This window comes from Pagrus pagrus, assembly GCF_965226575.1.
Source record: "Pagrus pagrus genome assembly, chromosome: 20".
Classification (NCBI taxonomy): Eukaryota; Metazoa; Chordata; class Actinopteri; order Spariformes; family Sparidae; genus Pagrus; species Pagrus pagrus.
The window spans coordinates 15946136-15965394 of NC_140207.1; the positions used below are offsets into that span (position 1 = coordinate 15946136).

The 19259-nt window shown below is 40.9% G+C and overlaps 1 protein-coding gene across 1 annotated transcript; it reads right to left on the reverse strand.

Annotated features, from left to right (window-relative positions):
- Positions 1 to 5877: 5877 nt before the first annotated feature.
- Positions 5878 to 19103, reverse strand: mtmr6 (myotubularin related protein 6). The gene is made up of 15 exons (XM_084339835.1): positions 18902 to 19103; positions 15377 to 15508; positions 13314 to 13476; positions 12985 to 13142; positions 11894 to 12022; positions 10304 to 10438; positions 10057 to 10189; positions 9853 to 9962; positions 9650 to 9775; positions 9488 to 9537; positions 8482 to 8575; positions 8271 to 8377; positions 7722 to 7856; positions 7442 to 7568; positions 5878 to 6513 (listed from the first exon to the last, which is right to left on the reverse strand). Exons 1-15 carry the CDS (start codon positions 18923 to 18925, stop codon positions 6157 to 6159), a joined length of 1980 nt encoding a protein of 659 aa, XP_084195961.1. The 5' UTR covers positions 18926 to 19103; the 3' UTR covers positions 5878 to 6156.
- Between the last annotated feature and the right edge of the window lie 156 nt (positions 19104 to 19259).

The following is a 19259-nucleotide window of genomic DNA, read 5'->3' on the forward strand; positions in this document are numbered from 1 at the left end:
AACATGGCTTGTGTTCGTATTCCTTTGCACTATGCCTGCATGTGGCCGGTGAATGTGCTTTTAATCTTTCAGCGCTCTGGACGCGTGGAGCTATGTCAAAAGCACATGGATGTGTACAGTATGTGTGTATGGGAGCGGGAATGCATGAAAGGATGGTTGGATATGCAATCAGATAACATGGTAAGCATGTACAAAAATAGCACATCAGAGATCTTCCTGACATGGTGACGGAGTGATCATTGGAGCTTAGTTGCCATACAATTGAAACAACCCATTGTAACATGCCCATTTGTGTTTCTGCTTGGAAACATTTTCCAGACATGCAAATCATTTCTAGGGAAAGGAAATGCATTTGCCTATTGCATACCTACCTATCTAGTATGCTAAATTCAGTAGATTGACTATCTCTGCAACACAATGGATAATGGCCGTAACCAAAGACGACATTATTACTGCTTAAAGTGACTATGAGGAAGTGACTACGAAGAAGCATCAACGAATTTGCTAACTGATCAATGAACGTACAAATATATTTATACATTTTTTGAAGTGAAACGTTTGATGGCACAGATACCGGCTAAACTTTAAACTAAGCATTATAAGTCCTGTTTTTGCCTAGAAAATGCTCTGTGCGCATATAAAAACAGGGAAAATTAGCTTCTTGTTTTGTGTTCTACCCATCTGTAAAGGAACGCATGAACGCAGTATGTCAGTAATTACAGACACGAAACGAGGCATACATTTCAATGTCTTCATATCACTATCATCCCGCTTTAATTATCTGACCATCCTTTGTACACATTGACACATTAGCAGGTACAGGACTAGATTAACATGCAGATAACAGGCACTTATACAGGGTTTGGAGACGGGCGTGGAAGCTCCAGTGAGGAGAATGAAATGTTTGCGTATCAGATGGGAGTGGCAGGATCAGGAATGGAAGCAGAGAAGTCCGGGGACACCTGGCGGACAGGTGAGGACAGTTCTGAAGGGGTTGGGTAGGGGGATGTGGTTAAAGGGTGCGACAGAGATGCATAAATTACTAACCTCAACAATACTCATATAGTAATTTAAACTAACTGGGCTTTAGCCACAGATATGATCTGCATCAACCTTAAGACAGCAGTGTGGTAGCAATAGCCTCTCTGATCTCAATTTAATTAAGATCGGGTGAGCGTGTCAAGGATGATCAAGAACAATAAAATCCAAAATAAGTATCCATACTTTAGTTGTAGTGTAATTTGCCAGTACTGTAATGTGTATTGACATTGAAATACCATGCAAATGTACACACTGAAGGTATTTAAAAGACTTAAAATGCAAACAAGGCAGGACAGGTGCGGCTGCTTGTCCATGGTTGGTGAGTTGTGCTTCACAAACAAACCCACCCTGTTCTGACACCACTTAACAGGAACAGATTACGCACACGCTCACGCACAACACACATTCATCATCACTATAGGGGTCCTGTTGGTCAGGTTGGTTCAGGACAGAGGGTCTCCCAGCACCAGATTAAACTAAGCTACAGTGTGTGTGTGTGTGTGTGTGTCAGTGGACATGTTCATGTTGTGTATGTGGGTGTAAAGTATTAAAACCCCCAGGATTACCCCCTGTGCTCTTTTGTTACTTTAGTAATCAACAGGGAGTATTACTAACTTTAATTAAGCTGTCTAAGCACAGACTCCCCCAACACTTTAACATCCCAAAGGCTGTAAACAACATCTTTATGAGTATCTTTAATGTTTTTCCTATAGGCCACCCCATCTAAACTTTTATTACATGATAAATTCATGTATTATTAGTACTGATAATCAGAATAACTGGCTATAACTGATATGTTTATTCTGGCTGCACAGGTTGCTGACCTTTTTTGCAGCAGACAGTTCGACTCATCATAGCATGAAAAGCCCATGTGTGGTTGATGATATTAATGATGGCTCTGTTCCATTTAGGTATACCTATTCCAGGGTCCTGGGGCCCTTATGAGGCGACAGAAACTTCCTAAATCTGAAACCCTATCTCTGTTTAGGATGACAGGCAGGGAGTCATGAGTAAGGAGGATATAGACCCTGTTCTAAAATGGCAGCACCACCGTCGCTAGGTCCTCATGGCAATGACAATGAAGATGGGGAACGACATGAACACAGAAATGCAACTCAAACGGTAACTGACTGAGAAGCTAACACTGTTGTCTGCCTGTTGAAGAATCAATCAATCAATCAATCTTTATTTGTATAGCGCCAACTCACAACAAAAGTCATCTCATTACACTTTCCAAATTCAGCAGGTCTATACCATTCTCCTTGATTTATTTATTTACAGAGACTCAACATTTACCCCATGAGCAAGCACTCGTTGACAGTGCCAAGAAAAAACTCCCTTTTAACAGAAGACAGAAACCTTGGAGCAGAACCAGACTCAATCCGGTCAACGTCAAGCTAACACTGACGTTTGTCTATGAGCTCTATCAGCCAAATCAATTTTATTTATTTATTTATAGCCCAAATTACAATCACATTGCCTCAGTGGGTTTTACAATGTGTACAGCGAGCGACATCCTCTGTCCTTAGACCATTACCTCGATAGCTATACAGAAATAGCTATAAAAGATGGCAAAGTAACGCTACGTTTCTGCAAAACCCCAGATAAGTTTAAACTTATGTTTCTTTATGTTTCAACTTTATGTTTTTTTAGGTTCAATTTTCAATGTTTCTGTTGTCACAGAGCTGTGCTTACGCTCTAGTTAGGTTTACACAAAAAAACACTTTAATTAGGGTTTGGAAAAATAATGTTTTGGCTTAAAAGACCTGTTTTGGTCGCCACAAAGAGGGCTGGAGATCTCCTGAGGTCACGTTAAAAACAGCTGCTTTTGTCAACACAACACAAACACAAACATGGGTGCAGATGGCCTGACTTCCTGTCAGAAATATGCCTGGTTATCCATTTTCTGTTGCCACACACGGCTAGAAATTGTCCTGAGGTCTCCTTAATGGTGTTGAAACGCAAGCTCAAAAACGTATTGTGAATGTGATATATGTGACATGTTTTGTGAACATGTGAAAATGATACGTAGCCTATGACATGTACGAATTTGAATGTATCTGTGGTCTGCAGAAATGTTAACAGCAAACATTTTATCCTGGAGACTGGGCTGCGTCTCGCGCCTACATTCTAAACAAACATATACCGTAGGCCCTACGGGTATGACAGGACCAGCGCAGGTTAAATAATTGTTTACACAATTGTTTCTTAAGAACTGCCTCTTAATAGGAAGATAGGAGAAGTGGTTAGGAAATTCCCCTGTAAGGCCCCAGGTTTGTGTACTGGCTGATGGCTCAATACTGGCTCACTAGGACACGAAAATGGAACAGAGCACTCATTAATGTTTTCAATTTCTGCCAAGATTAAGGTCTATAATTACTCCATGTGCATGCCACAGACTAAATATAGAGCAATTTACCATGGCTATATTTCAAACTGTTAAAAAAACAACCATATATGTGACAAGTGATAGAGAGAGGCAGTAATGAATTACACGAGTGAGTAAATAGAGAAGTGCAGTAATGCTGTTGACATATTGTAGTCTACATAATGCCTGGTCCAAAACATTGCACCAATACCACAATTATCTGTCTTATCAGTGTGACACAAAAACAATTATGCTGCTGTCATTGGGAGAGAGAAAGTTGGACACAAACCTATTTTACCCCACAGACATGGGCACATACAACCTGCATGCGCACCATCTACATATCCCCTTCATGTATACAGTTTGCATATTCATGCGGATGTCCTGTGTGTGTGTACAGACCATTTGCATGAGTACTGGACATGTTTATGTTGAGTGCGAGTACAGCATTCCCCCCTTGTCCTCAGCAGTGTTCTCCTGGCATGGCGTGCAGTACTCATCTGAATGATTCAGAGCCCTAGGAGAGCCTGCAGCAGCTTGTCTCTGGAAGAGACCTCTCAATGTTTAATGTGAGGTAACGTGCACAAGTAGGCTGCAGGAAGAGAGGAGTGTGTTAGCGGTGCATTAATCTGATTCACCGCTTAGTCGACATTCAAAATAGAGAGGATGTGCCTCTTACAGTAAAAGCTATAAATGTTGCGCTTTGATTGGTAATCTGACGTTGCAACTTCAATCCACTGATCAATACTAGAAAATGACAGCTGTTAAAGGAACTCAATCAACACTGTAGCTTGTTTCTGGTTGGAATAAGGCATAATAAACCCTTTATAGCACACTGAATTCACCAAACTAATGCATATAAATGGCTAATCACTGCAAAAGGGCTGGTAAAATTAGAACTTGGAGAAGCCTTTAGATAGAATAAGAGAGTTAATGATGAATGAAAACTGTGTGGCTATTCTATGCACCATTTATTTCTCTTAATGTAATGAGTGTGGAGCTTTGGAGAAAGCTGACACAGCTGATGTATACACGTCACACAGCACTGCCAGTCTATCTTTATTCTGAGCTGTTGTTCCCGCCCATAGACTCCGATTTGTCTGATGCCAATGGTCACTTGTTTGACTTCTGAGTGAACGTGTGTGTAAGCACAAAACTCCATTTATTCTACAAAATGCGAGGATGGTGAGGAGAGCGGTGTTAGAGAGGAACTAGTCCACTGCTAATGCTGCTAGCACCAATTCCATAAAGTATTTAGAGGCACACGGGCTGGAGAAAAGTGCCTGCTGCTGTGAAGTTGTGCTTTGATTGTCATGCAAAGCAGCGAGCAAAGAAAATGAATGTAAACTGTCATCAATCTGCATAGACGCATGCATCACTCATTCACTCCAATCCTGCAGGTTTTACATGTTGTTCTTCTGCAGGCATCTGATGAAGGAAGATGTCAGCTTGTACAGAAACTCCAATCCAATGAAGATCAAATCCTTTCTGAGCAAAGTTACAACCTCAGTCTGGAATTATTAACACAGATAAAAGCTGAGCCAAAACATACCGTCTGGCTCAAAAATAAATGTTAACGTCTGGCCTAAATTAAACATGCCACATCCCCATGGCAGTAACCCTAACCCAGTTAAATTATGGGTGTATAAAAATGTCTTGCTCCAAGACGCGGTGACAACAAAAAGAACACAAAGAAAGAAAGACATCCCGATACTCCTTTCTACAAAGAGTCTTTAAAGATATACGTATTTCAGATACTTCAACACCCAGTGTTAGCTGCTATAGTAAGTTCTGTTTGTTTTAATAGTCTGATATACTGATAGTCTCTTCTTGTTAAATTCCCTCAGCAGTCATGTCTTACATTTGACAGTACTCTGAGAACCAGACCCATTGACTTCAGACATCTTTTTGCCCACGGTGTATCTGTGACACTGACCCCTGATCAGGGTCAGCTGTCATATACAATAAATCATTGACATGGCACACAGACATGTCCAATAGGATTTGGGATCGATGCACGTTAGCGAGTCAGATTATCCAATCAATGTGAGATGAAAAATGAGGGCGACCGTTGACAGCTGAACCCATTCAGGGTCTGAACGTCACAGCCCATTTGTCCATAGTCCCAGTAATAGTTACATAAATAAGTGAAATGTCCAGAGATGACTTAAAAAACCAATCAAAACTGTGTTCGGTCAGATGCAGTTAGAAGCGCAGCCAGTAATTTCCAGCGCTAGATTATCTTTAATGATAATCACATTGGAGTAAAATCAGCTCAGGTCACCAGAACATTCAGATTAGGCTGGATTCAAAGCTTTAGATGAGATGAAATATTTCTGGTGCCAGAAAATGTGATTTCCTGTTGGTTTTCATGCTCTGAAATAGGACAATTTGTCAAGAATATCAAGGCCGTGGGTTTTAAAAATTGACTATATACAAAGTAAGTAAAACGGAACAAACTAGGAGACTCAGTTTTTTTGGGATGAATTTATTTTCTTATCCTATTCATTAATTCTTTATAGTGCTTTTCGACATTCATAAAAAAACAAGCTTTTCGCCTATAGGTGCAGTATATGACATAATAACGAGGCTTTCCATTGAGATTTAGACTATACAGACATACGACTCCATCCACTCCACCATTGCGTAATCAGCATGTTATCACACACAGAATGACAGCTTCCTTGACACGCACGCACTTTCAGTAAGCCCTCTCACTCAGTATCCCACAATCCCCCTGTTTGATCTCAGCAGGTCATGCGTGCCACCCCAAACTCCAGACTGACAACAGCTGGCTCCTCTTTGGCCAGCTCGCTGTTGTATGTCCCTTCGAGCTCTCCGTAGCTCTGCTTCCTGCTCTCAGTGCCGCTGCTGCCCTCTACTGTCCGCTCTGTGTCGGTGCTCTCTGTGGCCTCCTCGCCCACCTCCTCCTGCTCGTCCTCCTCCTGCTGTCGCTGCACTTCTTTGGGGTTGATGGGCGCCCCAAGGATGAGGGAGTCGGGTCGTGGTGGGAGGGCGCTGGAGTTGGACCGCTGATCTCTGGTGGGAGGAGGCGCAGGGGGGTCTGAGGTCGTGACGGGGGTCACACCGAGTTGTTGGAGCCGCTGGGCAGGGAGGGCGGAACGAGACAATGAGAATGACTTTTTCGCAAGGTGAGCTGCAGTGTATAAAATATAATGTGATGACGTGATATTCGATGTTAAAGTTATTGTTTAAATATTAAAAATGTTTAAGATTAATATGTATATTCTGAGATGGCACTGCATGTTAGATTTTATGTGTATCCACCAAAATGTTTTGGGAAATTAAAGCAATTGAAAGCATCTGTTTACAATTATTTTATCTCAAGACAACAATATTCATCATAACAAGATGATTACCTTGTTATCTCAAAATAATGGCAGCCTTTTTTCTCCACAATTTGTTTCCTCAATATCACGAGGCAAAAACAACTGCTAATCCACAAGATACTCAACTCCAGATAATGAGATTAAAAGAAATTACAAACATGGCTGCTCTTGGCTAATGTAGAAATGGGATTTTATTAACTAAAGTTAAAAAAAGAGAGAAGTGTGTATATCCACACTAAACGTATAGAACAAGAAAATAAACTCAAGGCTTTTCACGCTGTGACCCAGGGTTAACTCAGCCCAGTGCTATACAATTCACACCACATTTCTATTAGCCCTGGGTTGTAATGATCATTGCTTACTTTAGCCCCAGGGCACCATTAAGCCCTGCATTGAGCTGATTTTTCAGTGCACAACCGACAAACTTGGGGCTAGTCCTGCTTTGTTAAAGTTAAAATCTACCATCATGAAGGCTATAATGTACAGTTTTTTGTGAAACTGTTAGTGAGATGTTGATCTTTTTAGAGGGTGTACTTTGCAGTGCTGTTGAATCATACTGCATTTTATTGACAGGTCTCTCTATTATTTTGTGCACCCATTTATATCAATATGGGTACACTAAATCCAGTGTCCTGACAACAAGGGGGCTCTATAGAGAGAATTAGTTTGTTTGTCCACTCACGCTCTCCAGTGCCTGCAGTGTGCTCTCTTCCTTGCGGCTGTTCTCTCTCAGAGTCAGGATGGTTTTGAGGATCGACTGGCGTGGGTGCATGGACCGATCAAACTGGTGGTACATATTCCTCCAGAACCTGGGAAACACAAGTGCAAACAAACACACGGATAAGATTCCAGTGAGGGAAACATCGGAGATGCTTTGCTTCACTGAGATTAAGATTCCTTACAGATTCAAGTAAAGCACTATAAATATGTAACAGCAGGGAGGTGAGGAAAGCTGTACTGACTTGAAATTGTAGGGCAGAGTGGAAGGCGCCAGCACAGGGTGCGCTTCAGAGTACGCAGGGCTGTAGAACGGATTCAAGTAGTTCTGTCTTTCGCTCATTAGAAATGCCCACAGAGAGTGAGTCCGCTCTCTCAGCCTGGAACACAAAACGGCAGTCATGACGCACACACTTCAACACAGTCCAATGGGGTCATTGTTGAGGTCGTCAAAAGCATAATTAATTTGGCTTTCACACACAAACGCTCACAGCACAGTCATAAATGTCTCACGGGTCACAATTAGTTCTTTGTATGTTTTATTGATTTTGTTCATTCTTCCAGTGTTGATATAGATAAGAGAACTACAGTCAGTAGAGTTATTGAAAGCATTGTTTGCAGCCTTTTCTTCACTGGTTCACATGCTGACTAGTTTTTTGTTTTCAAAAGTGCCCTATGTGGGTGTGAAGTGGTTGCTTTGCAGTAGGTCATGTGACCGAAGAGTGCGAGTGAGATATGGTGTGTTTGTCAGACCTGGGTCATTTACAATTTACGCGTGTGTGTATCTGACTCACTGCAACTCCTCTCTCTGTCTCTGATTGTTGCCGAGGAAGTTTCCATACTGACAGGAATGGACGTGTTCATGGATCTGCAGCAGGAACCACTCGCTGAACTCAAATGCCTGCGGAGACGATTATCGTTAAATAAATACAATAAAGCATTTCCTGCCAAAGAAGACGCACCGGTCTGTGTAAATACGACACACGTGTCACTTAGCTCACACACCTGTGGGAACTGCTCGGTCAACTGCCAGACACACTCCAGGAACTGAGTGAAGATAGGCGACACCTCCTTTGGATCCCCGTCCAACTGGTCACACCTATGAGTACCAACCAAATAACAGTGACGTCATTATTTAACTTACTATAAAAAACTTACAAAATTGTTTAAACAGTACATAGTCATAAAGCTACTCTATTGGTAGCCCTTGAGCCACATCCGGCCCGGAAGCAACCTCTGAGTGTCCTGGCATACGTCATCACACACTCATATCATATAACTCATCTGACTGCATCCAGAAGACATTAAAACTTGATTTTGTGCTGGATGTACAGAAAGGGCTTGTGTCACAAATCAACATTTTCTCATATGTCGCAGTTCCGACCACACTTAGTACCTTCTCAAAACATCTGCCTATGAACAGTCACAAGTACTCTAGTACTCTACTAAAAATATGTCTTCGTCAGCCCTGAAACTTAGACTTTTTTTGAAACTTTAACTTTTATGTCCTATGGGGGGGCAATTTTTGGTACAGCACAGAAATACACATTGAAATACAAATCAGAAAGACAAAAACAATGGCAGCCTATGATCGTCTGTAACAGCCATCATCAATGTCGTCACAGTGCAGGCAGACATTGTCAAGTGCATGTCAACATTTATCTCAAAAGTGTGATAAAATGAGTTCACATCCCTGTGAAACAGTAAAACTGAAAGTAATAGGTGTGTTGTGGTAATTAAAGACTATAATATTTGGAGGCACTGCATTGACAAACTGTCTGGATACACTTTCCTGAGGGATCACTGCAGATGGACTCTAAAGTGCAGAATCTGATTGCATTTGTGTTCATTTGTCATTTCCAAAAGCTTAAAAGCTCAAATATGCTGCTGGAAATGTCTGGGTCATCTACCGTACAGTTCCTGGTCATAACTGAAAAGCCCATATTATCATGAAATGTAAACCTCACACTGAATAAATCTCAAGGCTTAATTGATGAAGTTGCATCCTCACCTGTCGGCAAACTTGTGGCCAAAGGAGATCCAGTCTTTCTCTATCAGTACCTAGAGGACAAATGTGAGGAAAGAGCAAGTTTATCCTACTTATCAGATCTTTAGTCCTTCTTTTAACTTGTGCCAAACTGTGTGTTTGTGTGTGTGTGTTTAAGGTTGGTACCATGAAACCCTTGATGGTGCGATAGTAAGGATCCATAAGCAGAGACCCCAGTGAGCAGACTTGGGCTGTTCTGTCCCATCCGTCTGAACAATGAACCAACACGCTGGCTCCTTCCACTGTTACTGCCTGGGGAATAAATGTGCAATTAAATGCATTTTCAGAGAAAACATAAATCAAGGAGCAGGAAAGGGCAAAAATGTTACCTTGGTGAGAAAGATGGCTGCGTCTACAACAGCTTTGATATGCCGCAGCCAGCCACTGCTCTCCAGGCCGACCAGGTAGTCACTCATGGAAAGAGAGCGAGTCCCAATCACTGACAGACACATACACATACAGAAATTAATTTCCGATTGACAATTTCATGATGTTTGTTTGTGTCCTGGTGGGTGCAGCAATATTTGTTTTACCTTCTAGCAGTTTCTGCAGGCTGGTTCTCATTACGTGGATGTTTTCAATGCCGACAAACTGGAAGCGGATGTTGGAGTAGTTGTCCTCGTTCTCGTAACCTTTACCTGCTGCTCGGTTAGCTAGCGCATTCAACTGCAGGACAGAAAAAAACAGATAAAAACAAAGTCATTGCCAAGTCTCCTGCTAACGCTGTTTTCAAACTGCGATTGTGTAATGTTGAACATGTAGCATATTTTAGGCTGTTACCTTCGGCCTGGTATCCATGACGTAAACGAATCGGCTGTTGTGATTAGCCTTGCTGATGGCCTGCAGCATGCTCTCATCCTCCAAGCATCGCGCGCTGAACCCAGAGAGAGGCTGACTGCATCGACACACTGCTGCCTGTCAGTGAACACAGTTACAAAAAACCAAAATGCTAAATTATCAACTTAAACTGCAACATTTGACACCTTTCTTTCTCCCCTTTATAAACACCTATAATTCAAATACAGCTCCCATGAATCTGCCAAAGCTGAAAACCTTGTTTATTGTTTAATCTTCCAAAAAATGCTATTAAAGCGTTAAAATTTCAATAGCTATTTATTAGCCATTTTACTTTTAAGCTTGGATCATGGACAGAAAACACAAGTATCTTGCTTCAGCTTTCCAGTCCTTTCTAGATAATTGATAATGACTAAGCTTTTTTGTGGTACAGTATATAGACTGTGCCCAGAGGAAGTCACTGTGCCAAAAACACATTGATTGAAGAGTGCCGACAGTACATTTTGCCAAGTCACTGTTAAGAGTCTGGTTTGTCCAAGCTGACACATGAAAGGAAGTCTAGGGTAATGTGGGACAGGAAGTGGGCAGGGCTTCTGCTCTCTAATCTAGCTATTTTACTGAAAAAGATCAGAAAACAAAATATGCATGTGTAGGTTTGTGTGTGTTAAATATGATTTTTTTTCCCCCCAGTTTTTGTTCAATATAGTCCAATGATAGCGACGCCTGTTCATCAGTCCCATGTAACAAAATCTTATAACAACAACACTTCTTGACAACTACTGTCCAAATTTCCCTGTAATTTCATTGGACGCAACAGTTATTCCTAATAATTTTAGTTCATTTATGACCAATGAAAGGTCAAAATTTCCATCTGCACACAAGAAATATGAACATTTATGAGCACATTTCCTGAAACATGTCGACCACATACATGTACACCATAGTACATTAAAACGATGGCCTTTCCTCTAGCACCACCGTGTGGTAATACGACTTTTAAAAAATGTTTTTTCTTTAAACAATTTTGTGTTGTGGGTGTAATGTCAAGTACATAAAAGCTCCCACTAAGGACTTCTTATTGGGCTTTTGAATTCTATTTTATTTGTCTTTACTGAACTATTTGTTCCGTCTATTGTAATTGCAAGCCTCTTGTTTTTCTGACAGTTGTGCGTTGCAAAAAAATTACACAAACTCATGTATCTTTACTGAAGGAAACTTACAAAGCGTTGCTTAATTTCACAACAAAAAAGTGTATTAAAACTGCCATGTATTAAAACTCATACACATGAATGCCACTGCTTCCCATAACAGCAGCACTTCTGTTACTGAGGGTAAATATCCTATGTTATACTAACATTAAAGTCATGCAGGCAGGCTTTGAAAATTTTAGCTTAGCAAAAGAAGACCTAAATCAAAACAATTCTACAACAATTACGCTCTCATTTCATAATTTCAAACACTTTCCAAACTATAAATGTATAAAAAGAAACTTGTGGGAAATACTTTGCACAGCATGGTAAAATGGTACGTACTCATACAGTACTGTGTACAAGTTGCCACAGTTTATTACAGTACCTTCTTTTCTTGGTAGAAGTATGTGAGTACGGGAAAGCGTCCTTTGCTTCTGAACTTGGAGCTCCCCACAATAATGGGCTTACTGGCCGTGATGGGAACATACAGGTCTCGTGGATATGTCTCACAGATCTAGAAAACCAAACACAAACATACACACAAAGATATTTGTAATCAGATGTCTCCTGGTTTGTGAGCAGCAGTGTTCAGCATGACCTACGATCACTTCTTAAAAGTAGGTGTCACCTTTCTTTAGAGTTAAATGTACCACTATTGATTTTAGAGTTGGAGCTAATATTCAACACTTGTGGTAAGAGTAAAGCTCCAGCGCCCTCCTCTGGACTTTGAGCAAAGCTTTTAATAATGTGTGGTAACGTCCCACTGGTTCCTCCACAACCCTGCATTAACTGATTTCCTAAGATACCACCACACCCTCAGTCAAAGCCAGTTTATTACAATATAGGGCTCCGTTGCGTCATATGTGATCAGGCCCGGCCTGGACAATGATTGCACAAAAGACAATAAAAATATAGTTGATATAAAAAAAAAAGACAACCAAACTATATGCATGGCTTTATTGCTCATGGAATGTCAAAAAACTGCCGACTCCTTTTTTTCTTTGTAGCAGGTGGAGTTTATGGCACACAGAGACAGTGCCAAGGTTCAACAACAGTCAGCAAGTCCTGCTTTAACTGGGCAGTGCTCGCTGACCAACACTTTTGAGCATCTTCTGTTTTTACAATTTTACTCTTTTACTTAAGTTTTATATCATGGCTTCCTGTACATGGACACTATATCCCATGGTGTTTATAGGAGCTGAAATTATAAATTATGATAATAATATAACATTTAAAAATTATAGATTCTAAAAAAGTTTGTCCAGCTCCTCCAACCTTGCCTCAACTCAGCGATTGAGATCAGAGCTGCCACACAGTCAGACAAAACATCTGACTGTCAATGCGTTTGTTCTTTACCCTTCTCAGAAGTACCAGTAATAGACAAAAGATCCTCCTCTTGAGGAATTCCCTCCAGCAGGTTTTCTCAATTTGGCACTTCTGATGGAAAACACTTACAAAACACAGCTAAATGTCTACCTTGTAGTCTCTGTTGACGTCGGTGAGCTGCCACTGGTCGCAGGGGACGCCCATCCTCTCAAACTCAGCCCCCAGGTCGATGAGCTGCCATCCTTCCTCTCTCTGTTGGTCGTTCTGTTTGGGGTTGTAGGAGAACGCGTAGAGCTCCTCATAGGATACTGCAAAAAGGAGAGGAGAGCTTTAACAAAACACAGACTAATATGAAAACACATCATGTGCTTGTATATCAAATAATGAATGTGTGTAAAGAAAGAAAAACAAAAAGAGGTAGGGGCAAGAAAACTGAGGTGGATACATGTGAACGGACACATCTTCACACTTAAACCCACCAGGCCGTAGAAGACGCAGCAGCGAGCTGTAAATGTCGTGGCAATCTCTTTCCCTCTGTACTACAAAATGAACCAGCCTGAAGTTGCGACACTGGATGACCAGAGGACAACCTGTGGTGGTCAGGGAGAGCTTCTCCACAGACGCTATGTGGTGGTGTAAAATCTGCAGGGGAGGAGAGAAATAAAGGAGAAAAACAGAGAGAGGTTGTGATTATCGTCCGTGAGCTGCTTGAGATCGGATTTTGTTTCTATTTTTCTTGCAATTACAAGAAAAAAAGTAAGCAAACACAAACTAATTATTGAACCATTACAGGAGTAAACAGCTATAAAAATTATCATATGCAAAAAAAAAATCCCTGGATACATCTACTATGGCAAATGAAGCTCCTGTTAAAGTGCTCTAAATGAATGATGAAAAAGATTTGGTGTTTTTGAAAGATTTCATGAACAAGTATTCTGAACAGAGAAAAGTTGCAAAAAGGTTTGCATTTTTAACCACATTACCACATCATCATAAACAGTTTAAATATCCTCAATTAAGTGCAGAGGGCAAAAAGGACAACTGCAGCAGCACATCACCATATTCAATAAGGGCAGTTTGAATTCCACAGGGATCTTAACCACAGGAAATCATAAAGATGCACATTCATCAGCATTGGTAATGACTAGGAAACTGACACACACATATAGTATATGCTGATCTCACCAGCTGTTGGGACAGACAGTAACTCAACTGCTGTTTAATATTTTATGAGGCACAAACAGCCTAACAAACTCCCTCTCAAACTCTCTCTCATCAGACTGATTCTAAAATGCCTCCATAAATGCAGACACATGCAGTGCACCGCACATCGCACATGCAAACAGGCATCTACACACTCAAGCAGGACCAAAATACGCGCAAAAACACACAGTGAACAATAGTACTACTGCATCTGCTCCACCACAATACGTGCAAAAACAAAGAGTACAAGTAAATGTTCCCTTTTTCCTAGCAGATGCAGCAGGAAGGATGGTGGGGAGGAGGTCATGGCCTGGGATCTGCTGCACAAAGCATTTTAAACCACGCTTTTTTCACAATGCAGACCAGCCACTGTGGCAATCGAAATACTAGAGTACTATTTTTACATTTATATAATAAAAAAAGCATAGTACTGCTGTATATACACAGATAGCAAAATATACTATCTGTAAAATATCAACAGATCTGTCTAGAGGAATTAAATAGGACGGGGTAATATGTGGAATCAGGATGCCCTGCTGACTGTTGCTGCTGGACATCCATAACCCAGTTCTCACAGTGCTACAACAGTAATCCTCTTTCAGGTAGAGGCAGAAGACACACACACAAAGACACACACACACACACACACACACACATTAAGACTAACCGGAGAGTTTGAGGCTATATAATGAGGCTTTTGAACCTCTACCCTACTTCCTCTTACCACACACAAGCTTGCACATTCTGTCCTCCAGCCCAACACACCAAAATCAAAACACACACGCTCCATCAGGTTGCAGACTTCCTTGCAGCGTTTGAGGTGATGTTTCGTTTCGGCATTGCATTAAAGCTCAAGCTTACTGTAGAACAATCCTTTACAGCCTGCATTTGCAGTTGAAACGTTCGTCTCAAAGTGTGGATCAAGAGCGCGACAAAAGATAAAACCAGCTGCAAATTCTGAGGACAAGATGCAAGTTTCTGACAGTGATGGCATGATTTGGGAAAGAACATTACACAGCATGTGTTCTCGTGTGGGAGTGCATAAACCACATATTGCAGGCTAATAAAAGTTAATTAATGGGCTAAAACAGGTCCACAATTTTCGAATGAGCATCCTAAATTACCCACAGTAATTAGTGCGGTAGTAATCTCCGCACAGTGGAAATCCTCCCATGCTGCATCGAATCTTGCACCAGTGTGCTACACAACACTCAGCATGAAAAGAGTTAGCCAAACTGCTTTTTACATATGTTCAGCAAAGAGATACCATTGGTGCATTTATTGTGGTTGCATCCATATGTAATGTACTTGGTGAAACTGTAATAAAAAACCCACTCACCCAGATCTCCTGTCCGGCAGATGTTGAGTTATTAGAGCTGCTCTCCACAAAGATGAGATGTGTGGCTGTGAGGTACAGTGTGCCATTTGTGGATTTGTTGCTGAAGCGATCCAGCAGTCGCACCTGCTCCACCTGCAAACACACACACACGCACACACACACCAGTGATAACAACATTAATCAGCTAGCACCTGGCAGTAAAGGAAACTTCTTCAACTGGGTGCAAAGTAGAACCAGAACGATATCATCGGCCGATCTTGGACTAATTAAATTAAAATAATGCAGAAAAAGATGCTTGGGCTAATTTTATTGTTTCAGTGCACTGATATAATTTTAGATAATAAACTTTAAAATATCCGGCTTACATTACATATTTCATTGTTTGGCAACCACATTTGATAGATCATTGCCAAAAATGACTGTTTATGTATATAAATAGTATCTGCCAATATATAATTGTCTGAATTCTTTTACTCCCTAATATTGGTATCGGCCAAAAAAATCCAGCATCAGTCAGGCTCTAGCGTAGAGCATAGAATGCCAAAAGAGGAAAGATAGGATTTTGCTAACAAGAAAGACACCTGTCACAAAATTACTCGAAGTGGCACTGGCTCCAGCTGGCACACCACCTAATCCTGACCACCTGGGCCTAATGTTCAGCTGCCAGTTCTGTTATAACGAGAGTCACAAATGAGTTCTGGATATAGGAAGACAGTCTAATTAGAGTATAGACTGAATAGATTCAGTTTCACCAATTACTTGGACCTCAAATCAAATGTCTATTTTTATACTACATGTATTCTGCTAAGGTGCAGCCTGAATTGTTGTAATGGTGACAACTTTGTGCGCACATTAACACCCATACTGTAGATCAGTGGATGGCAACCTTTTTGATATGAAGTGCCATTTTAAAATGTTCTTCTTTATCAGTGTACCATATTAACCTTAAGGCTAACATCAAGAACACTGCCTTCCTCACGAGGACATCCAGATCTGAGTTAAATCATCAATCTTGTGAATCAGCGATAAACGTTTCCACAAAACTCTCTTGCAGACTTTTTGCTAGTGTGCCACCGGTTAAGCTACCGCGTGTCTGAGGTTGCTGACCCCTGCTGTAGATGCTCACAGTAGAACATTTACTCAGGTCACACATTTTCACACAGGGAGAAGGTTGTGCTATCATAAAACAACAGGTTTCTAAACCTCTGGTGGTCAGAACATCCATTCATTACTCCATTTAATAAGGTTCAGCAGAAAGCCTCCAGTCCAGGATGAATGTAGTTCATGCATATTATATATCACACTTTGTATATTACCTCAGACATGACACAAATTAATAAATGACTTTATCCTTGTGTGAAATGTTTATATTTATTGAAGTGTAATTTTTTTTACACTTTTATCTATTTAGGATATTAAAATATATTGTTTTAATTCCAATGTCTGAATATTCCTAAGAATTAAACGTTCATTGCTCGTTGAAAGGGTGTATTATATTATCATTATATCAGATGCATAAAATTGTCTTAAAATAATAATAATATCGTATCAAGTTATTGTAATTATTTCTGCGACAATATGTGATCCATCAGAAGCAGTTATCCTCACAGTGGCAGGCCTAAATATTGATAAAAACACATAACAAGATCTTTCCCAACACAACAGGTATTCTAAGAAACAGAAAATACTGCTGGTGGATTTTGTATAAATTGTAACCCTGTGCAGCCTGGAGTGTGGCATTCCCCTCAAATCCCCTTTTTGGCATTAAAATCCATTAGAATAGAATAGAAGTGCTGATTACTACTACACTGTGTGGCCAAAAGGCTATCAGACTGTTGGATTTGGACAGTTTGCTGCTGTCGCTGCTAAACGTCAACTTCCATGATTCATCACACTAGCGGTTCAAGTGTTGACTCAGACATCCTCTCCGCGGTTTCCGTTTTCCTGTCGTTTAAGATATGATGAAATGATTGTCTCCCAGCAACCAGTGGGACAAGGCTCTGTCATACAGACAGACTTCTTAGCACATACCAAAAGTCGGGAGTGTGTGAGAGTTAATAAATGAGCTGGTGATGTGAATGCAAATATTTTTTGTAAACCGGAGATGCAATCTAAGCAATGCTTTAAAGTACTATAAAGACAGTATTGACCACAAAGCATGTGAGCTGCATACTGTTTCATAAGGGAATCTTTTTAAAGGAGCATCGACTTACTTCTGACACACGCTGACCAGAGTAAATACAACTCAAAATCGTATCATCCAACAAAATGCTCGCACAACAACGTTTTCATGTCGGCACCCTTTTTTATAACGCTAAGTTCAAACATGTGCTTGCGTTTTTGAAATGCAATAAAGCCCTTCTCTGCTGTTTTATTCGAGCAAACAACCGAGACGGCTTTGGGGGCCACACCCAGTCTGCATGCAATCACACCCACCTGATTCCAGCATATCTTTAATCCATAGGTAACGTTCAGTTATCATGGGGGCTTGCAAATTAGGTCACACTGCTTCAACATGATGACGAAAGCTCACGTCTCAACATAAACACTCTCACAAATACATGTACAAGAATAAAGTAGGTTTAGGCTTCATGAGCAAGTCAAGAGAAAGCCGCCTGTACCAACCACAGTGTTGTCAACATTTAGACAGTGACAGTTTTTGGGTGTGTTGCCTTTTGTACTCCAGCACACTGGCTTTGAAACAAACAATGACTGTGAAGGAAAAGTGCTGTCAGCCCTGTTAAGACGTAATCCCTCAACTTAATGTTACGAAATGTAATTTGGCCATTTAACATTAAATTAAAGTCATCACATTTAGTATGGGCTTGCAAATAATTTGCAATCAATCACTGTCTGAAGTCTACAACCCACAGTCATTTCCAGCAACTTGGTATCTCTTCTAGCAATGTTCTGCAAGGCCTGTGTTGCAGGAATCTTCAGTGGTTGCTTGTTTGGGTGTTTTTGCCTTCAGTTTGCACTTTGGTAAATGATCTGGAGGTCAGGTGATTAACTTAGCCAGTCAAAAGCAGTCCACTGTTTTGGCTGTATGTTTAGGATAACTGTCCATATGATAAAACTGTGAGATATGAAGAGGACTGCAGGTCCGACAGTGATCACTATGGGTGTGAAAATGTCCACACTAGTCAGTGCTGTAACTGAGAAGTCCATCAGTGTGCCATAATGCTTGGTTGTTTCTCCTCGGGCTTGGATGCACTGGCTGACTTGATAGTGTAACGTTAACTCAATCAATAAAAGGGCGTGCAGGTTGTAGCATTACAAGAAGGAAGCCCAGCTATCTGCTGCTCGGGAAAAACAAACAGCTCATTGATGCTCGTCACGTCTGACACTTCAAGCTGCTGGCGACACCTGCTAGCCACCATGCTATTACAGTGATACACAAACATTAAGTCTGAACATTTACGTCTGGCAAACGTTACCACAATAGAGCACTGCACAAATCCCAACAAGACAGGCCGAGCTGTATCCATCCATTTGTAATTAGCTTGAAATGTTAGCTAACGCTACCTTTGGCGTTCGGATATGCTCCATTTCTCCGAGTCGAAACAGCTGTCAGCGACTGCAAAGCTTCAAACGACGCCTTCCGGAGATAAGTGTATCATTGATGATATGGTGGTGTCAGTGCCCGAACCAAACCGGCCTTACTTTGTCGGAGGCATACGATATGTATTTATTGTCAATTATTTCACTCCTTCATCCGCATAAAGATCCCGGCTATAACGTCAACACCTATGGTGTGGGCTTTTCGAAGTAAAAGCACGAGTTTATATAGGTCAGAATAATTTGAGTCCAGAATGTATTACTCTCTCTGTAAAATGTATATGTAACTAGTAATAAGTGTGTTTTGTGTTGATTAAGCACAACT

Excerpts from the sequence above, each read along its gene's own strand:
- mtmr6 (XM_084339835.1), bottom strand. The coding sequence starts at position 18,925 with ATGGAGCATATCCGAACGCCAAAG. Across the intron at positions 10,190-10,303 it reads TCATGGATACCAGGCCGAAG|TTGAATGCGCTAGCTAACCG; the intron begins GTAACAGCCTAA and ends TCTGTCCTGCAG. Across the intron at positions 9,963-10,056 it reads CCTGCAGAAACTGCTAGAAG|TGATTGGGACTCGCTCTCTT; the intron begins GTAAAACAAATA and ends TGTGTCTGTCAG.